The sequence below is a fragment of the Varroa jacobsoni genome, unplaced genomic scaffold (assembly GCF_002532875.2).
Source record: "Varroa jacobsoni isolate VJ856 unplaced genomic scaffold, vjacob_1.0 contig01937, whole genome shotgun sequence".
Taxonomy (NCBI): Eukaryota; Metazoa; Arthropoda; class Arachnida; order Mesostigmata; family Varroidae; genus Varroa; species Varroa jacobsoni.
In genome coordinates this window covers 24,927-47,935 of record NW_019214722.1, presented here as the reverse complement: position 1 = coordinate 47,935, position 23,009 = coordinate 24,927, and the positions used below count along the sequence as shown (strand labels likewise).

At 40.8% G+C, this 23,009-nt stretch overlaps 1 protein-coding gene across 1 annotated transcript; it reads left to right on the top strand.

The window, feature by feature from the left end:
* Positions 1-3,590: 3,590 nt before the first annotated feature.
* LOC111272279 (uncharacterized) lies at positions 3,591-22,792 on the top strand (the record flags this gene model as incomplete). The annotated part of the gene is made up of 13 exons (XM_022853635.2): positions 3,591-3,713; positions 9,034-9,139; positions 10,544-10,639; positions 12,298-12,354; positions 12,504-12,680; positions 13,437-13,607; positions 14,671-14,869; positions 15,592-15,716; positions 17,233-17,405; positions 18,195-18,331; positions 19,395-19,695; positions 20,002-20,231; positions 22,216-22,792. Coding segments are annotated over 13 exons (2,247 nt in total), but the record flags the coding sequence as incomplete, so codon positions are not given.
* Between the last annotated feature and the right edge of the window lie 217 nt (positions 22,793-23,009).

Below are 23,009 nucleotides of genomic sequence, written 5' to 3'. Positions count from 1 at the left end.
TGTGTGAGCTAGACACGATTTATTATTATTTTTTTTTTATTTAAGAAGCACGCTACGGAATAGCACATTAACAAATAGAAGAACGAACTGGGAATGACCTTCGACCGCAGAGCTGCGTTGGTTTCTATTTATATACTCGTTCGACGTTACGTGCGCTGTATGTAGTACACGTGTAGCAAAGAGCGGATCTTCGACGTGAGTCTATAACGTGTTGATAGGACTTTAGGACATATTTTAGCGCTGGCTCGTCGTAGAATTCAGCTTAAATATCATAGCAGTCGGCCAAAGGCATGGATTTATTCGTATATCTGTATGGGGTTACCACTGTGGATGCGATTGCGGCACCTGTTTATGATGTACGCAACGATACGATTTCCTCCGTACGAGAAAATGAAGTACATCTTCCTGAGCTCTGTTTGATCTCGCTGACGGTAGATTACATTGGAGTTCCGAATATGTACTGCCCCCTCTAGTCCATAGGTTTTCTGCACATCTCTAACTGCATTCACTTATGAAACCTCGATCAGTCAGTTGTAATTACGAAATATTCAATCTGCCCAGACTAATATTTCTCAAGGAGCTCGCAATACGAAACAAGTTGGTCAATATGTTCTAGGATTCCGATCAACGGTAGAAAACACGACAAAATTTAGCTTTTACTCTGTTAATAAAATATCATCACATTGTATCATACTAAAAATATGGCTATCCTTAGTTTGTTAAGTCTATGACGAGGAAATGGCCTCTGTGTGGGTATCTCGCAGCTACGAAATCCAGCAAGCTCAGTCAGAGCTCAATAACTCACCATTGTTGTGGCGGGCACATAGAGCCAAATTTACTGTTAATAGCATTACGAACGGAATATGACAGCGATGGAACTTGAGCCGAAAACTCCGGCTTTTGCAAGCTGAGAGGCACGGCGATCTGGGCGCGTTGCCCCATATTTGCGCTCATATGCGACCTTTTTTAGCATTAGACAGCTCCGGCACTCACTCATTAAGCGCTATTTCGGACGGCTCACTCGGAGCACAAAACAACGAAGAGTCTCTGCGTCCTCATTTGAACCTAAGCCACTGTATATCCTATAAATTTAGCAGGTAGACACGTCGCCCACTGTGTTATATCGCATCCTTCCGGCGCTAAATGTCTTCAATTTTTGAAATTATATTGTAGAATAATAATAATTCATGCATGGACGCCCTAACAATTGGACAAGGCCGCGCCGATGCTACAGTGACACTTTAGGTTTTCACAAATACCGTGATACGGAAGAAACGGCTTCAAAAAATGATAGAATTCAGATAAAATGAACACTTACTGTACAGCAGCAGCATATATGTCAGATAGGTTGCTATAAAATAGAGCTAAATAAAATTTGACAGTATTAAACAAAGGAAAGCGTTTGGCACCCGGTTACCGATGCGATGGTTCAGTGAATTCCATAACATTAAATAGCCTGCTGTTACATACACGCGATGATCCACTAGGCTTATGAATAATATAACCTCTTAAAGCCTAACCCTAGTAGTGCAGACGTTGTAATACGAATATGAGAATATCGTATCAGGGCTTGGCGGAAGGCGGATAGTCCTCTGAGGACAGACATCTCAAACTATTGGCAGGAGACGTGGGCGGACTATAAACAAAGTATGGTTGGTGAACACCACAAAATAGCTTGTTGCAGATGGATGATGATGTGACACTTTACCGATACATATTGCAAAGAACATTCTATATGTAGGATTTGCCATATCAAGATAAGCGAAATTTAGACTTCTATAACACGTGAGTATCCATCAAAAATCAGTACGAACATATACATTACATTGATACGCTCTCTCTACAAAGCGACGACGGCTCTAAATGTCTTTCGCATACCCTAAACGCTCCTGGAGACCCCACAAAAAACAGGCTGAAGTTAAATTTGTTGTTTAACTGTCGACTTCATAACTTCGTGTGTGACTTCGGCTAAGACATCACGCATGCTGCACCTGACGATGCTGAATATGTATCAACAGGGATTGTCATGTACAAATATACTTCGTCTATTTAAGTAAACTATCTACCGAAAAAATAATGCCAATACGAAGCGAGCTTTATTTAATTACGCATTTCGGTCGGGGCCGTAAGGGTCAGTCTTCAATGTATGGTTACAAATAAATAAGTTAACTAGATAAAATGCCATCCAGCAAAATTTGGCGTTTATCCCATGGGTGAAATAAAGGCCACACCACAAAATACATCATTCGAATAGCTTCATTTGTCAAAGTCGTTTGCTCAGATCGATGCACCCATATCTTGTAGGCTTGTCTAGTTTTCAGAATACTCTATACACTATGCCATTTAGCTGAGCCTTTTTTTTTCTTGTAAAAGTTATTGTAGTACGCGCTGCAGAAGTTGTATTGCGGATTTGACACCGGAGTGAATCGCTGATAGCAGCCAGGCCCTCCATACGCTTTGGTTTAGGCTACGCATATATCATATGCGTTGACATTTAGGTTTCCAGAAGCTTTTACTTGGACAACGATAACCGTCGACTATAGACTATCTAGCTTCTAGATCTACCTACATAGTTAATAATGATGATCATTAGCCAAAGTTTTTTAGTTTCTTTCTTTTTTTTTTGTTTTAAGTTACTGAATCGGGTGGGTACTTGTTGTGGTAATGAATTATAGTTAGACACGGTGCAAGGAGCAGGTTGAACCCAAGCAAAAGTGAACACCCGATGCACTTTTCTAATATCTTCTGTCATAGGTATACTACGCGACCTATGTGTGAAAAAAGTTACTTCTGCCAATGAAAATATATTTGGAATTACTGGGCTAAAGGAAATCCATATTTTGCTATTAGTTTCGATAGCAGTTTTTCTTACACGACATTCTGACTGAAACTTCTTCTTCTTTCAAAAAAAAATTGTTTTTATTATAAGGTATGGCAGTCCTGTTTACAGACACGGAGCCGCACTATTGAGTACACCCCATTGACACCTTTGAACGAGATAATATTTGCTTCTGAAATATCGACGACGGCTTAATAAAGTACAAATGTAAATTTCGTCCTGTTTTTGAACAAAGAAAAAAAAAAGCTAGTTTGGGTAGAAGCTAGCTGGAACATATAAATGTTTCATGAACAATTTTTACAATTAGCCGTTTCTACGGTGATGATGGTTCTACAAAGTTTCGCAAGGACATGCTACTGCGGACTGGTCACTTGAGGTAGCTACCTCATAGTTTGCTTTACCTCTTTTAAAACGTCGTCGAATTTTTATTATTTATTCATTTTTAAATCTAATCAGCTATACTTAAAATAACATTCAATAAAATTTAATAATCAATAAAAGGGCATCTGAAGTCTGCAAGATACATATTGACGACAACTATTTGGTAGTAGCGTCCGCTTTTTCTAGCAATGTATTCGTAAGGAGCTTGTAATACTTATTACACAGTGATAGTGCGTAAGCTAAGAATAAGGGCTGATTAGAATTATAGCCTAGGAAACGCTGACGGCCTATCGGATATATATATATATCGTGGAAACCTTTCCATATAAGAACGCTAGCAAATAACGAAGCATTTTTATTGATTTTTCAGGATCGCAGTGCACGACTTGGCGGTGGGACCTCCGTTAGCTCGGTAAACTCCGGAGTAACCCCGCTCATGATTTCATGCCAAAATGCTAATGAGCTGGAGGTAAAGGCCATCTTACAACGCAAGGTTCGAACCCAAATACACGTACGAATATATAACATTATACAAACGTATCTTTCTTTACCACTTACAGCTTCAAGATATTTCACCCGTGAGTTGATTATGTCAGTCGCCAGATCGCATAGTAATAGACAGGGGGAGTATCTTTTGTACATTGATTCACATAGGGTAAGATACAGTAGCTCGTAAAGATTTACGAAGACTGCGCAATAATACTAATACGTATCTCTTTCTAGAAGCTAACGGCTAACGGCAGAAATCACTATTTAGTAATTATAATCAAGACATAAAAGCAGGGAGCGTTCAGTGAAATTTTTCTGGCTTTTTAGGAAAAAAGAAAAACGGCTACGGATGACTTACCTTGATATGTATGGAATTTGACTAATAATACCATAATAACGAGCAAATATGGTGAAAGGAAACGCCAAATTTTGATCAGGAGCCACGTTCCTAGTAAAACTCTAACTAATCTCATAAGCTCTAAACAAAATGACACACGCATATAATAGTTGAAGAAAAATTGTGTGAATTTTCACAAGTGTCATACAGAGCTCTCTAGGCAGAGCCGTCGGGACAGCGTTACACATTATCTAACGTAACTCTTGGCCAACGAAGACAATGAAGGGTAGTTCTGCGTAACAATGCTCGATGTAAAGCGAACACTGTTCATCTCCAGACGTTCATTTTTCTTCAGTGAAGAATGTTCCTTATAGATCGTGTTTTGAAGAACTTCGGCCATTCAAATTATATTGAATAGTCAGGCCTAATTAATTAATCGTTTGCATATAACTCTTCAGACGAGAAGCTACGCTAACAAAAACAACGTCAACGTTATATCTGCACAGGGATATGTAAGCTCAGAAGCTCTTTAAGGAGAAACTCTAATGCACCTTACACGCTTTAAATGCCAGTCTCCTTAGGCTCGAAGCGAAAATCTGTGCTGTCGCCAGTTAATACGAGGCTATATAGAGAGCGTTAGTAGAACAAGCGAAGCCCCATACAGCATCTCCGTACCTTTCGGTGGAAGCCTGACTGTAAGGCGCCTATGAGCAAGGCATTAGCCTCGAACTATCCAAAAAACGATATGGCCGTATCCGTGATAACGCGTTCACCTTGCCACATGTCCTTTTTGGATTCAATGAAGAAAAGAAAACAATCAATATAGCAAGTCCTCATTATGGTCGATTCAACTACGCCGATTGTACGGGCACTAAAGCCTGTTTGTAGAAACATGGATCATGCACATTCATTCAAGGTTCTTCAGACACACACACACACACCCTAAGTCACTTATAGTTCTAGTCTTATATAGAGATATAGGTGGCCACACTTTCACCAAGTCTTTTAGGGTATGCGAGGCGCTCAACTATCACCTAACTACAAGAAAAACAACGACACAGGCTATTACTTTCGACAGATGGCTTGCCAAAGTATGTATCTTTATTTTTATCCACTTCTGTATTTACTCATGCACTTTTAATGGTCTCCAGTTGTCTAAAACAAAGAGGTTGCGCAAATGTTTGCTTCATTGAGGAACTCTCGAAGCGACTTTTATTTAAATAAATAAAAAGATTATTTTAATTTTTTTTTTTAATGCAAGACGATTAACTAGGTCGCCTGTTCTTACCAATAACTGTTTTGCGTTGGCAAAAATACGAATCTTCTGGCAAATACGTACTTAGCATTTTCTAGCCAATTTTCCATAACGGGAGTATATTTTAATATTGGTATATTACATATATTTACATAGGTACAAAAATATGTTTTAAGGATTTGCATTGCCTTATTGCTAGCGGTACAATTCTACACGTTTTTTTTTCAAAGAGGCTTTACCTTTTGGCCGAATGTCAGTTGCACAGATTTTTCTTCGGAAAAATCGTGGACGTTTTCAGTGTCTCTATAAGGGCATTCCCTCCGGGGGTGATCTCATTTCTAAACAACGTATTGTTCTTCGTGCTGTTCGAGAACTTGAAGTCTTGTATTGTACTTAGATGTTTTTTCCTTCTATGGGTGTGTGAAGTGCGAGTAGGATGCTCTGAACATGGGATCATTGTATTGCCAAAAACTGCTGTTTCAAGGAGCGAATTTTGCGATGAGTCAGTCATTGCCCCCTGGTGACAATAATAAGTGTCCAAAACTGTGTGCTATGCCTTCTCGATAGTTTGAATTTCACGGTTTATCGATGGCGACGATTTGCTAACGCATATTTACGTAGTGTTCAAGTATCATATATATGCAAACATATGAAAGCGACTCAATTCCATAGCAGTATATACCGACCGAGAACCTTGGGAAAGTAGGGTAAAACTTAAGTTTATTGAGTTGCAAGCTTCGTAGTAGGCTTCAGCAGCCATTTCCGAAGCCTTGCAAAAAAAGAATGCCTGTAAGTTAGTCTGTTGAGCCGATGGGGCGAAATGGCCACACGGGTAAAAGCCGGTACCTGCGTTCGGAAATACCACCAATCCTTTGCAAGTACGCTTTTCCTAAATTGACGAACAATTTTTTAATAATGGAGCTAACGAAGGGGAAAAATCGTGACTGGTACGGAATAGCAGAGCCTCGCTCAAATACTGAACAAGTCTCTGCCTTAGCTAAATTTTTGGTTTTATTTTAAAAAGAAGTGACTTTTTTAGTACCAAAGACTCTAGTACAATTCTACCAAAATATGCCTTAACATATCCTGCATTGTAACCTTCTTTAGGTAGCTAATTAGACTAAAAAAGGCTCCAACTGTGAATAACTAATCAAATCAGTTTTTATCTTTACCCGCACACAAACGTGTGCGCAGTGTTTTTATCATCTAGCCTGGCTCATATTTAGGTAATTCAACTAGCGGCGCTATGTGCGACGTGCTCTCAAGAATCTTTCGGCTGTTTACAGATTCGAAGTTAATAGGCAACAATCTTAGCGCAAGGCTATCGTTGGTGGCCAAAATGTATAAAGCCTGTCAAAAAAATGTCCGCGCAAGTTTTTTTTGGCATTTATTTGCAACTTGAATTAATTGCCAACCAAGATAAACGGCACCAAGGGGACAGTATTCATGGCTAAACCCCTAATGATTCATCCCTATGAAGCGGCATCTGGGACGTGTTCAGTCAAGATCGTTCGAACCGTTCCATCGTTTTCCACGCTGCTCTTCTTCGTAAAGAGTCTCACAAACTACCTCTCAGTACTGTAGTTGCTAGCTTGCTTACAACTAGTATGTGTTTGTAATTTCTATAGCTGCGAAGAATTTGTGTTTCGTGAGCTGTAGCGTCCTTAATCGACAGTACGACCTAGTCTCACATGCAACGATTGCGTCGTTTACTGTCGTCCACGGCGTTCCGTGCCTGCTCCCTCCTTCAACCAACAGCCAGATGCAGCAAACGGTCAACGCCCAGCATCTTACGGTGTTCTATACTCGACCTGATAAATGAGCAGGAGTTGTCCGACTCAGCTAGATTTTGTTATTCCAGGAGCAAACAGGTATCCGACCAGCTTACTCTGTGACTAATCGCCATCGTTGCTGCTGGAAAGGAGCCGTAAGAAAAACGCACTCTCGATTTCTTCATTCATGTCTGTTAGGACGCCTTAATGTCCGCGGAGCCTTATAATAAGATCTAGCATGTCGCCTGTTTCGGAAGTGTGATCGCCAGAGCAGTTCCTTGCGTCTTTTACAACTCAGATAACATATACTCGGGTGTCGCAACTGCAGGTAACGAAAGACAACGCTTGTCAGTTTCTCCCATTTTTTGCGCTGCTGCGAAATCACTAGCAGTTTCCTAAGGCAAGGGGCGGGCGAAGGCGACTGGGAGGTCGATCACAAGGTTTACTTTGGCTTGCTCTCGGCAAACTTGGCGTTACTGACGACTAAAGAGAAATGACCTTGTGACACTGCCGCTCAACAAACACGACAGCGGCGCCGCTGACGTTCCTCTCGTAGAGGATAGATGGAAGGCTGCGTAAAACGTTCATGACTACGCCGACACATTATGGTAATATCGCGTAAAGTAACGAAGTTGAAACAGGATATTCATGGAGACGTTGTGCCAGGGTTATAGCTACGAGAATATTGTAGATGAGAAGGCAAACCAATTAAGGCTAAGTTATACGCTACAGCAGCTGATGGTCATACACTTGTTTCTATTTGGTAAATATGCCAAATATATCGAATTATCCTCACCAACACCGATCTTTGTACCTAATATCCGTGGCCCACATTTTAAACTAATTCCCGCGCACATCCTCAAAGGGCATCGGGCGTGCTCCGTTTACTCAGTTGCTCTCATGGGATGATTTACATGTGGAACATTTCACACTGAGGTATTAGAGAATATTCCAATTGAAGTATTGAACATCTACCGCTGATACTGGAGTACCATATTTAATCTGTAAAATTGTGACCCTTCAAACATTCCGTACAGCCGATGTCATAGTAATTTCAGCTACATCTGCGCCCACTCGCAGACCCAAGTTTATCAGAGTCCCAGGGTTCTACAGTACACAATTCGAGTCACGTTATCAAAGCCGGTCAATTTAATTAATTTAAGCTGTCCCGGCAGTTCGCTCAGCAGTAAACAGTGCCTCTGTATTGTCTGCTAATCTCAAAGCATCAGGCGCTAACGTAGAAAAGCAAGCAGGACTGGCGTAATGTTACTGTAAGTATTTTTCATTCTCTGCCGTATCTCAGCGTACACCTTAGCCTGATCCTGGTATATATTGACGCTATTACACTTTTAATCTTCTATTGTAAGTTAGAAGTGGTCAGGTGTAACACGTTCGGGAAATCTAAACTCCATCAAAGAGATTATTTTGTTTTTTTTTTTTGTTTCCTGATAAGAAAAAGGTCTAAGACGTCCTCAATGGTATCCTTATAATATAGCGACGTATCCAAGAGCCTCTACTAAATATAAGGGACAACCTAGTCATTTTTGCGTCGTGATTTTTAAAGCTATGGGACGGGATTTCACTTCGTCAATGTGTCAAAAAACTACGTATTTTAGCTGATCTTTAGCAAACATTTGTTTCGAAGCACGGGGAAAATTTGAAGATCAGCAGACAGTTATTACTATGGCGAGAGATAGTTGGTTAATTGTTTGCCCCCTACGACCGTCTCATATCGCCGTGTTGAATGAGCATAATAATCTAGTGGCATAATTAACTAGGCCAATTTTGTTAATTTACAGTTACGAAGAAAATCTATGAAACTTCATGAGGAATTCTCATCTCGACCAAAAGGAACTGACATTTACCGCTATTACAAAAGTGAGCGCTGATTGAAGTCGTTTACAAAGTTCACTATCCAGTTGTCTAACTAATGACATTATGTTTATGTGTCAATTTCTAGTCGGAAGCAGCATCCGTACGAGATAGGACAGGCAAAACGGCGCTTCATTATTGTGCCGAAAATCTTACCACTGCGTGCGCAGAGCTTCTTCTACATTATGATCCAGGTAAAGAAAAATTGCTGGAATTGTAAGTTTGAAATTGTCATTAATTAAATTCGGTATCCCTTGGCGACACAAGGATTGCTCTCTGAGATGGGAGAAGCCTCCAAGGCCGCTCAGCTTTACGTCTGTGTCGTGTCTTGACGTATGTCGAGATGGGCACTTCTTTGTATCCAATATCCGTAATTTCAATCATGTAGTTACCTACCGCAGCAGTTTTTTTTGACCTATTGAGAGCTAACCCTGAAAGCCTCCGTGCGAATGAATTTCAGCTAATTCTGACTAAAATATAGTTGCGTGTTACGGTTCCACTACTTGTTGAGCGTTTTAAACGTTTTCGTTATAATAAGGCTATGAAAAAGTGGTAGATCGTTTTGCGTCAGTGGTACATTGTAATTTTCGCATAAGCTAGCTAATGACAGGTCTCCTCAATGCGCCTAACCACAAATAACCTTCATTTGCTCAAAGTAAAGAAAAAAACACGGTCCCACTCGAATCGTACATTACGTTTGATTTCCGCACACGTTGAATTTGTTCACACACGAAGTAGACAGCACCCCCTGACATCAAGGTATCGCATAAACAAATGTATTCAAACCAGATCTGACTACCCTTAGACAGTTCCCATGTGTACGCCGTCGAAATTTTCCAATCAAGCTTACCTACGCATCTGCGCCCATAATACGAATCTGACACGTGTGGCAGTAAAGTAGAATTTCTCAAATCGTTCGAGCGAAGTGATGTTCCTATCTATTCGTATGTTTTTTTTTCCCTGTTCACCCAGGCCCTCTTGATTGTTACTACCAAATCTCCATGGTTATTTTTCTCCAAAAATTATTTACTACTTTTTCGCTGCTTCCTTCGATTGTTAGCCTTATAAATGAACAAAATCTTCTGTAAGGTCAAATCTGAAACCGAATGTTTCGTGAATTGAAAATTAATTTTTTTCCGTTTCGTGTGATGTCTATGGCAATTGCTGCTGGCGTCCACACGAACACAGACCCCTATATATCGCAGTATGCGAGACGCTATGGGCAGTTCCTCTACACCTGCGTAAAGATGTCACCTGAGTTAGTAATAACGCCACGTGTTTTACAGAGAGTTCGAGATAAATGAACTATGTAGGACTTCAATACTGGAATACGTGTATACGAACTATTGAAAACTGTTCGACCTATAATACGTTGTTCGCTCAGTGCATGGATCAGAAGTAGGGGATCGAAGCGGAACTAAGCTTTCCCCACCTGACAAATTATTTAGATCCTGTCGTTCTGTGATCTATATGCTGTTTGTTCTTCATTACGACTGTGCACTTGACAGAGGAAACCTCGTAAACTATAGATCGTACAGAATAGAGATGTAATTACAACTTAATTCTAATTAATGTTGTGTTGTTCCTTCTTATGTTAGGGTTACTGAATGTTCAGGATGAAGACGGTTATACGGCCCTGCACTTCGCCGTAATCAGTGGGAACAGAACGATCACGATGTACCTTATTGACAAAGGTTAGCAGGGAAGCAAACCACAACGCTTGTTTACTGTGGCTTGCGACCAGAGGATGATACAGGGGCATCGCATATTTTTTCCTGGCATCCTTCAATTTCATTCAAGTTAGAAGTCGTTAGCATAACGCCGTTGACATTTAGCAGGCACTCATGTAAAAGAACAGCTTTCCCTGTCTTTCTATACGGCGTATAATCGATCACTATCACATACCCTGAGGTCTAAGCAATATGACTGATATTTATCTAGTAAGTGTTAGCTATGTAAGTGTTTTTTCCGAGTTCAAAGGATTGTCAAAACTAGGCTGTAACTACAACACTGTTTTTCAACTAGACGTTATTATTCGATATGTACTACATGAGAGCACTATTGTGCAGCACGAGAGTAACAGTTAACCAGCATCACTGAGATGTAACCGAACCTAAAAGAACCAAAGCAGTACAAAAAAAGGTGTAGCTGACCCTATTTTTCTGTGTTCTACTTTCGAATTATGATTCTCGGGGTTTGTTGCCTGCTATTATCATCCTTCGCTCCCCCCCGAGTTTTTGGTCACTACGAAAAAGTCCGCCGTCTCGGCCAAATGAAACGCTACCTATCCTAAGCTGACTCTCGATACCAATCATAGCAAATCATAACTACTCGCACACCAAATAGTACACGGGCTTTTACCTTTTTGGTCCTCTCCGGAAGCCCAATTGAATGAACAGAATAGAATCAATTTTCAAAGAGCGGTTTGCAAAAGTGAGCGAGTTCTACAGCGGAATAGATATAGTTGTCATCTCTACTGATAAACGATAAGTTTTAATTACTTGTACGCTGCCCAAAGGCAGCTTTTTCGTGCATTGATCCTATTGTCGTCACGTCAAGTACGCACATTCATCGTATCCCCAATACGCCGCTTGATCTAACGTTGGGATCACCGGTGTAGGACACTGGGTTCTCCACCGCAAAAGAACTCTAAGGCTTGTTTGGGCTGAACCGAAGGAGCAAATGCTAGAAATATGAACCTACGCTGAAGCGGGCCGCTGGTCTTTTTTTTTTTCGCTAAAAATAGACCTCGAAAAAGTATCTTAGAGCGTTTGGCAGCAACTCTAGCCTAATTCCCCACGCACCGTTGCAGTTACTTTACCGTAACAGCAGGTCGGTCGGTTTCAAACTTCTATATATGGCTGTACACTGCTAATAGACATTAACTTAAAATGTACGTAGCCATGCTCAATCGCTATGATGCCGAAGTAGCAACGTCTCTGTTCAGTAGACTGAGTTATATGTCAGGTGGAACTTTTCGCTGAAAGAAATAAGCCGCAATGCCAAGCATTTGAAACATTAACTTTGTACAAATTGTTAATAACTTAACAACTAGAGCAAAATAGTAGGAGAAGTTATCAAGCGAAAAATTGTCTCGTTTATCTTATCTAGCTACGATTCAAAATCACCGCCTCATCGTATACAGATTTATTCTATAAGTACAATACGTTACACAACTTACGTGCCCAATACTTACGTAGCTAACACTTATTTGTAAATCCCTAACGCAAAGCAATTGAAGACAGTATGTTACATAGCTTACAGTATGTTACATAACATGTTATAGCCGATTGGATCGTTCCAATGGACTCGGCTTCATAAAATCTATAATATATCATTGTGATTCATTAAGGAGCTGATATCAACTGCGTCGACAATGAGCGGCATACGTGTATTCACTGGGCGACGGGTACGTAATCAACAGCATTACTTAGAACAGTGTGCTTAACATTATTTTTCAATATTTCAATAGTGTACCTTGCGACCTGATTACCCATGAACGGTAACCGATGGTTGCGTGTTTTGCCCTATCCTAACCTGCGTCATTTACGTGCTCAGTGTGCGGTGAGCTGGAATTGTTGAATATGCTCGTCGAACTGGGTGCTGATCCATCTACAGCGGACGTCAATGGTGCACATCCGATTCATTACGCGGCTCAAATGTGCGCGCCAAACTCCGAAATGGCAAACGATGTCCGCGCATCTCTACACGTCTTACGTAAGCTTATCTCGCTTGGTAAGTGAGCATCCGGCATCTGAGGGAGCGAAGAAATTGTATCAGGATACCACAGGCTATAATGTAAATCTGGTGTCTAAATTATAGAAGCTTCCACCAAAAGCAATCATACATCATCCATTGGAAACCCAGTCAGTTACCTTTGTCAATAAATACATACAATTTCTAATGGCGATTTTTCGAACGAACAAACAACTATGAGTGTGATTTAGTCACTATGAGGTATAAATGTAATTTCAATATTACGAGGGCCTGCTATAGTAAAAGCATGAACATAATTAGTACGTATATATTATCGATGATGACAAAAATGCCGGCCAGAAATACGAACGCGAAGTTCAGGTTTCCGCCTCGTGATTTTGGCAGTCGCCAGACCTATGACGCGCTCACTGATTGGACTGGAAATATATCTGTGCTTTTTCCAATCTAACTTCTCATAGAGATAACGCACATGTGTGCGCGATGACGAGAACACAACATGAACCGACCCTTTCATGTAATTATATCCCGTTAATTTCTAGCACTTATCCTATGGCACAGATATCTTTATTTAGCATCCCAACTATGGCAGGTCGCTTAACGCATTGATACTTTGCTACCTGCTCATTAGAAACAAATGACAGAGCTCGGGAAGATGTTCCAGATCTAGTTTAGCTGTGGCCTGGATTAGTTAAATCCCACCTAACGTTTCTCTACGTTTACTCTTCTTTACTGTTCGTCTGGATGCGCGCACACATTCGCTTTGTCCTGTGGCAGGAGTGAGTGTATCCGCTGAAGACGCCGACGGTCGTGGCCCCCTGCTCTGGGCTGCGTCAGGTGAGACGCTTCCGTCGAAGACGTATTGTGCCAGCGCCTCAGCAGACGCGATTCTAGAGCTAATCAATGCCGGCGCCGATGTGCATTCGGCCGACAAGGACGGCCTTACTGGTTAGTAATTAGGACAAGAAGACGATCTATTAGTCATATTTACATTCGGTAAACACGTATAGATGAAAATAGTATCGGGCGTCTCAGGCTACTTTTACAGACGTGCTTTAGCAATACGCTTTCTTTAAGAGTTAGATATTTAGGGTCGGAATTGCGTATGGTCTAATCGTCTCGTTGATCAGCGTGTAAAAATCATTTAAGAAATAAATAGTCTTAAATAGTCGATCCCTTAAAGCGTCACCCACGCGCGATCCTGTTTATCTTATTGCCGCAATGAAACACTGATATGTATATGCAGTTGGACGTCGCGCTAGGCGGTAGTCAGTTGTGCGTATTAGACTTCTCACAATAAAACCGCATCGGCGGACTTTATGCATCAAGGTAGTTCCTGCGGGTCTATCCTGTTTTGTTCCTGTGAAGACACTGCCCCAGGACATCGGAGTGAACTTTCTGAGCTGTTAAGTTCGCGGTGTGTCGAATACGTTTACCCCTTCCGTAACTAGTAAACAATTCACTAGACACGGTTGGTTTCATCAACGACGATAGCGTTTCAACTGATTAGGTTGACAGTTGAAGAGGATTTCATACATGACTAAGTTCTGGCACGGTGATTCGAATCTAACTTTATTGCGCTTGAAGTTTAAAAATATAGGCCCAGAGCCACGAGTTACGCCGTAAACGCGAATCACAAAGAAACTTAAATGTCACGCGCAGCGATTCTGGGCCCAGTGGGCTCGTCGAGTAATACACATAAGAGTAAATTAATAAATCGCCGTGTTATATAATGCAGACAGACCGCAAGACAGCCTATTGTAGAGTGAAATTTCCTGCTGAAAATAAGACACTGTTTTTATGAATTCTAGAAAAAAAAAAACAAAAAACCAAAAGATGCACATTTTATGTAAGACGAATGTCAGCAGCCAAAGCATTTGGAGCTAAGCGCGCCTTAAACTCCTTCTCTTATAATAGTTGTCTTAGATTCTTTAGAGCCTTATATGCCCTGTTGTGCTTATCGTGATAGTTGTCGTCATAAGCTGGAATTGTCACGCTTCCTCATTTGCAGCTCTCCATTGTGCGGCGAGCCGCGGTCAGGCCGAATGCTGCGAGACGCTGTTGGCCCTCTGTTCAGCAGCTGTTGATGTTCCAGACCTGAACGGTTGTTCTCCACTCTTCTACGCCGTTAGTTTAGGACATGCTGATTGCGCAGCCCTTCTTCTCAAACACGGCGCACAGCCTAATCTGCAAGACAAGAAAGGCAGAACGTAAGATTTTTCAAAAAATATTACTTTATGTATATATAAGGATGGGGATGCAGCAACCCATGCTGAGTTGGTTTGCTTAAAGAATAATTACGGCTATTATTTTTAATATCCAAAGACCATTATTATCGGAGATAGGTTTTACCAACAATTCAAAACGAGCGAGGAAAAGTGTCGAGAATTCGCGTTTCTGTTACATTTAAGCTGAAGTTTAATAGCTCTGTCCTCTGAGTTCGTTTGTCGTCTATCGTATACGGCTTGTATTCAGTTTGTTGGATTTTTTGTACTTCAAAGAAATCAAAGTGGAATAAATTATCGTATAATGGTATTAAAAACAGCCCTCTCTGTAATGAAGCTGCGTATTCAGGTACTCATGCTTCATAGCCCTGATAGCATCCCTGGTTGAACTTGAACAGATATCGATACTTCACCACAACGCTGTATACTGTACAATAATTAGTGAATTAGAATCTTTTAAGCTCATTCAAAAGATCAGTTTGATTTGTACTATGGAATTCAACTCCACTTCTAGAGCCAAGTAACAAGTATTTGTTAGAAAGGCAATGTATTTTAAAAGCGTGCGTAGATATAAAATTTTCAACGAACAATAGTTGTTTGATTTTTATTGCTACTGTCGACTATATTTGCTGCATCGATTTACTAACGCTATTTAGCTTTACTTCACCCTCTTCGTCTGCTCTAACCTTCATTTATTTACCTCGTAGAGCATCACACTGCGGTGCATCGAAGGGACAACTCGAAACGCTCAAGATACTCTTCCATAATGGCGCCAACTTATGGATACGCAATGCGAAGGGCGATCTGCCATTGCATGACGCTGTTTATTCAGGTACAGATGAAAATGTTAAGCTGATTCAACAAACTGTGACGAAATGTCGTATTGAAGATAAAGAAAAAAAAAATGCACAATTTATGAAAGTTTGCAAGTATTCCTATATAGATGTATAGCAAAATGTAACTACGCTTGTCATTGAAAAGTTCTGTTTCACTGATGTGCGAACTGACGTTATATATACATGTATACATTTGTTGAGGTTTGCGCAACTTCACGAATACCTCGAAGCGTTACGTATTCCTGTACCTAGGTTTGAAACCAGGCGTAAGCACACGGTTTGTGTTTTGCTGGCAAGGTCCAGCAGCCGTCTAAGGTAGTGCTTGACAAGGACAGTAGCATCAGAGATAAACGTTCAAGTTTTTATTTTATTGTGGCAACCATACAAATTATTTCGGTACGCGAACCTTTCTTTTGGGTAGCTAATAGATATAACAGAAATTATTGACAGCCAAAGAGAAAAAGAAATTTCGCGACGACCCACAAAGCTGCTTTCAATAACCAGCGGCCATCGTGCTGCTATCGTTGTTTACGCTATCCAGCCATAGTTGGGCTTGCGTAACGAGTTCACTGGCGAAGAAACATTTCTCCATATGTCTGATTTCGCCCTGCCCCAGGCGCCAGCCCTTTTTCCCCTCTAACTCTATACATATATTTATAAGGTTACGTCCTAACGCAGGGGAAGGCTGGCCGCCAACTCAAAATCCTCAGTCGATCCTTCCTGGGAGAGCTACCCGGTTTCCATAAAAAAATAGTTTTCGCCGAGCTGATCTTATTCACAATTAGTCTTCGTGGACCAGTCAAGTTCTTACTTGAATACAAATTTACATAGCGATTTAAGCGATTCTAGTTCTGGTAACGTGCATTAGCGCAGCAGACTGGTGAGTTAAAAAGTGCATGTCGGTGGTGAAGCACGCACAACGGTAGATATTCAATATACGCCTACGTGGCGGGGAACAGTGCACGCTCTGAGACCCTGGTCGATTACAGGAGCTGAATCTCGTTAAGGCTTCGGGTGACCGAGAAACTTTTACTCACCGTCAACTTCACTCTAATCCACCCCTATAGTCACACAAGTTAGTTTAGAGACTAAGTACAATCGCGTTCCTGCCCATTTAGCCCAAACTGAAAATTTGAACCTCATTTATAATACATCGTCGGCTCTCATATATACGTATTTGCACTAGCATAGAATAGTAGATATTAAGTGAATAACATATAGTAAAGAAGTTGGTATCCTGTATGTCATGTCGAAGAACTGTACCCCCTCCCCCCCACCCCACCCACCCAGAACTGCATTCAGCTGTAAATATTTTCTGTTTTGAGTACATAAGCTAATAGTCAAGCAGTAATAGTTTGCAGAAGCATCGCATAATCCAAAACATTCTCAGAGGCTCAAACAGGATTCAGTCAGCGGGCTACAGGATCACAACACATTTCGGTGCACGTATAGACGCGCGTTGAACTAAGATATGTAACCTCGTAGTGACTCGTGCACTCTAATTTTTTGCAGGTCGTCGCGAATTAGTCCATTGGATGCTCGACCATCAAGCGTCATCTGTCAATGCGGCCAATTCTAGTGGCAAGACGGCGTTACATATCGCTGCGCTTGGCGACTCCATCGAGATGTGCAAAGTCCTCATGGACTTCCGCGCCACCGTGAATCCTGTTATGAGGACTAATAAGGTATACTAAATCCTCCTACTACTACCATGATTATGAATATTTTACCACAAGCTGGCAACACTGAAAACAATGCGGAGTTTACGTGAACGAAACTATTGCAAAGACGCAATTAGTGTAACGTTAATAATATTGAACCTGTCGCCTGAGTTCCTGAACCTGCACTAGAATAGCGTTCGATGATTTTTCGAGTCAGGATCAAGATGTTCCGAAATCCTAGGTAGGTAGCTGTCCGAGATTGTATAGTGGGAGTAATGCTAGATTGTTTTCGTAAGAATTCTGCATATTATGAAGTAAATGTTGGCCGTGCCTTTTGTCTTAACTCCGTATTTAGCTGTTACTGAAAACGTACAAATCTTGCTCTTATGCTAGATGCTGATGATGTTATTTTAGCAATTTCCAAAGAATTTTATTCTATTAAGTTACTACTACTACTACTACTATAAAGTTACGTGGAGTAAGTTGGTTACAAAACTAGTCGTTTCAGTACTCGGAGAAGTCACGGATTGTCTCAGTCGGTAGCCTATAGACCTGACTTTTAAACGCTCTAATTTGTTAGGAAATTACGTGGAGCGATGGAAGCTGCGTATTTTGCTTTACCAGTTCTACTAGCTACTAGAGTTCGATTTCCGTTATTTACCATAGGTTTACTCTAGTTGAACACTTTATTAGCCAAGATGATCTAAGATATATTCAGATAGAATATAACATACAAAGTGGATTTTCTTTGCAGTAGAATTCTCTTGAATTTCTTCAAGTTCCTGCTCTAACTCTGTTATATCTCGTTTACAGAGTGTCCTCATGACTCCACTTGATGCGGCCCTATCACGGGGGAACTCATCCGTGGCCAAATATCTTGTCCTTCATGGAGCCTTGCCTTTTTCCAAGATCACCGATGTTCATGATGTGGACAGCTGGTTACAACATAAGTAAGTTCGAGTTACGCGTGGATGATTTGCTCACACAGCCAGACTTATTAGTAATATGAATTTCAAATACCGGACCTATTCTTGATGAGAAACGTCAAAGCAAATCAGCATCTTTATACATCTCTTATGGAGTATAGTTTAGACATACCCAGCAAACAAAATCAATACCAGCATACATCTAAATCTCTCCGTATGCTTCGAACTAAAGTTATACATATATAATAAGCAGTTTTGTCATCCTCTATTAGCATCTTTCAAATAAAATTAGCTGGTTATTATACTGGAAAAATCGACTTTGGCAGGACGAATGATGAGAGCTCTGCTGTTTCGGGTTGAACCTACTCGAATTGGCCATGCTGTATAGCCCGCCCACTACGTTTATATATAGGTAGAAACAGCAAAAGTTATTTTTTTACTGTTATTCGTTTTGCCTTCAGCGAAGATTCCTTGCTGGCTTCATCTGCACCAGCATGAGCCAACGACCTACGAGTGGGGATGGAGGACGTCTTTCTTATTATTCATGAGAATCTGCGTGCAGTAGTAGCACCACAAGAGGCTCTTCCGTTGGGCAAGACTTGGCCGACACTCGGTCCTTTTTTTTTTCTATTCGTAAAAATAGGCGCAAAACTCTGGGTGCAGCGAAAGCGTCATTTCATTTTAGCTGGCTAGACAAAATTGTGTTTGTCAGATCATAGAGGACTCAAACTAGGGCTGTACATGACGCGCGAGCAAATATGAACGGCTGCCAATCGATCTATTCTTGCAGTACACGCTAGATGTTCGGTTTACATTTTATATATATATATATATTATTATTATTGTTTATGTGAATTGTTCGATTATTTACATATCAGAAGAATAATAAGTTTTTTGACTAGAGGATTCCGCCTTCTTCCGTGGACCATCTCGTTTGTTTAGTCTGCCTTTACCTACGTACTTAACAGCAAGTACGCACTTATTAATACTATGAATACGATTGGTAGACGTTAAAAGGTACGAATAATTTTTGATCCTCTATCTAGACGATCTGTGATAACTCTCAATAATTTTATTCTGATCGCAGTTTTATCCAGAGCGATCCTGACGATAGTGGGGACAAAGACAATACCTCAGCTGTTCATGATAGCACATTGCCCCCGGGAAACGTCCCGCGAGAGAGTCAATTTGGTCCACGCACCGGCGCAAGCGGTGCAGTTCATAATCGGCCACGTTTGGGAGCTACGCAGAGTGATGAAAGGGGCACCTTTGTGGGAACCACTGGAGGTGGCAAATCTGTCCTGGATGCTTCTCTAGCTGGGCATACTGACTCGGGTTATTATGACACATCCAAGGATAACAATAACCCGAACGTTACCAACGTACAGGTACGACTGAAGATAATTAATTATTCTATGACACTTCAGTGCAGTGAAATCGATTCTGAATCAAAGCTTCAAATAAGTTCCGCAAAAAAATATTCACGTTGTATATAAAACGCGTTATATATATTATAAACAGAATCAAAATGGTATAATAAAGCATTGAGACCCGCTCAAATCACTATTCGGTGTATTGAAATAATTATAGCACTACCAAATACTGTTCCTATTCTATAAGCATGAGCAATGTCAGCGCTTTTTAGTCTCGTGCAATATCTTCACAACATTCAATCGGTTTCTTTTGTATTTAAGGTTCTATTAAACTCGCCACAGTTTGTCCGGAAGGCGGATCAGCTGGCTCAACAGCAGCAGCAAACACAACAGGTACTCGTCTCAAAGAGTATCCAAGACCCTGTTGGAGTCGGTGGCCGAAATATCATCACGAATGTGTACCTTGGCGGAATAGGTCCTGGAATAGTCGACTATCTGCCCGTACCGGGTAACCCCGACGACGAAGCGTCGATTGTCACCAGCGCTAAAATGTAATTTCTATTTACTAAATTAGACAACAATTGGCAAACCAGGGTTTTTGTTACTTGTTTCATGCGTGTTTGAAATGATGTTTGTGAAAAATACCTTAATGTTGTGTGGAAAGATGAACATTTGCCAAGGCTTAATAGAGTATGTTGTTTCACGGAAAACGGCGCAAGTTATAGCTGCTAGACAACAGATGTACTCTCGTGTCATACGAGATTAGACCTAAGTTATAAGAAGGTCTTCAAACGAAAGCAGACTCTGTCTAATGGGCGGGGATGGCGCACGAGCTTGCGAATGAAATACGTAAGCTAAGCAAAATGCGCTTCGGTGAGTCAGGGGCGTCTTCTTACGCCCAGATCGTACAACATGGACCTGGTAGGCCGCGGTAGGTCTGCCATATATGTGACATGAGAAAGAGGGAACCGTGGCATTGTTGTCACTCAAAGCAATGACTTACGTTCCACTGTGGGAATCTGCTGACTCTGACTTGAAACATTTGCCTAAGTAAAGATTTTACTGAGAACCTACCGTCTTCGAAGCTACCCGTGGCGTTGAGGGATGAAGCTATTGAAGACGAGCTTCGAAACGATATTGGATTATAAAATATACTTACATAATGCACAGTGTTCTATAAGCTTGCTTATATTGCGTTTCTGAAACATGCGTCTCTTCTTCAGGGCCAAAACTGACAATCGATCAGTGAAAAGATTGATTAGAGTAATATCTCTAATTGAGGGTAGTTAGGAAAAAAAACAAGATTTCATTCAATACAGACAAACTTGTTGCAACGCTGTTGTAATGACCTGAAATCAATTTGATCTCGTAGATTAATTGGCTAAAATGGTCTAGAAAAACACTGATCAATAGACGGAGGCAAACATTCGAACATTTCCATAAGGTCGCACACTTACCAATCTGACTCTACCTAAAAGCCTTAGAAATGCTAATTTCCAACAAATAAATTTTTTGTCAACTATCGCTAATCTGGTAACATGGCCATATCTGAACCACGTTTGTTCATTGCTGCTTATGCGTCTTGAGATCGATTTTACGCATTTGATTAACAATTAAAAAAAAACGTATAAAAAAAATACGTCTCCGCCCTGCATTCACTAAAGACATGTTCAAAAATCCATGTATCATAGCAACTATAATAACTAACATACAAACTAAGGAAGGCGATGCACAATAGAGAAGCCTCAATACCAGCCATTTTTAACCAGCAAACGTCGATCAAGGATGTCAACTTCGAATCCGATCAAGGGCCGGTTTGTCTGCGCAGTTTGTTCCCATATTGGCCAGATGAAGCGGATTTTTATAAATATTGACAACACGAATACTGATTTTGTTTAGGAGTAAACAGCAGAGAAAAGCATTCAAAATGAAATATAAAATATATTGAAACCCTTTTCAATTGTAACGCATCTTGTTTGGTTTCCATTTTCCACGTTTACCTTAATGGGGCCTTGATCAACCAACGACAAGCGTCCATGGGAAAATCGGGTATGTATTATATCCGTGTGTGAGTTCCTCGGTCATTTACTTTTCTGTGGCCGAAGAACTTCACAGAAGGCTGAATCGGTTATTACTCGTTACGGTTTTCAGAGACTGTTTACATAGGACTCGCTAGTACCTTGAAGCAGGTCTTGTCGCTTTTGCTTAGGAATACCTGTCCGATGTGGAACTTGATATTAACAGGACGTTTAAATATATAGCATCCACCATGTACGTGTAACTGGTTGCTGTGCCATGTTTTAATATCAGTTTTCTTAAAAATAAACAAAATCACTTGGAGCATTTGAAAACGTATCACGATCGCTAACATTTCGTGCGAATATAAAGATTTCCTAAATATGAACATGCCGCGTCCGAAGATCACTATGTCCATTGCAATCGGAAGCCGCATCCCAATGAAGAAGTAATTTTCTTCAGCATCGTTGGTAGTAATTTTAGCCAAACCGTTTTCATTTTGGCGCCTTTCTCTTTCAGCAACGTTGTACAAGATGAGAACGAAAACAATGTTCTACTGACATCGAATATTGGGTCTGGTGCAGACCCCGTGGACGGAAGCAACCTACAGGTATACCCTGACGATGAAACTGATGCTTCAAGGACGGACAGCCGAGCGCGGAAGATGTCGACGGCGGAAACTGTGGACGTTGCTATAACAGGTGTAAGGGAATCAATATTGTTTGCCGTTAATGTTGAATCTCTTGAAGTAACACAAATGAGACATCAACGAAGTTTAGTTGAAAAAAACAGTTCGATGATATGCTTGCTTGTATATCAGAATCAGCTTGTCGCAATCGTTACGTACACAGAGTATGGAGCAAAGCGATAACATCGTATAGGAATTCGTCTCAATGACAAGATTAAAATATGTTTGTAGAACTCATCAGCGTCGAATAAAGCCAAATATGATCGTGACTAGGGATGGGGAGTTTACTGCAATATGGTTGCCTATTGGCAGATGTATGAGATTAAGAAAGAAGACAGAATTTTGGTCATTCACAGATAAAAATTGATCTTCCTTCTTCAAGTAGCTGAGCTAATTTCATATGCTAACCTAAATAAAGCATCGCACCTTACATGTCGATGCTAATCGACGGTAAAATTGTTCACAGTACGAGAGAAAATGGTTGAAAAGCTACTCAACGGGCTATCCACATGCTGAGCCATTATGAGTTAGCCTGTGCTTTGAGATGTACATTCGATATTTTACTATGCCATAGGCCCATGAAGTGGGTTCGGAAAAAGGCTAGAGCTGTAAGCAGATTTCAAAT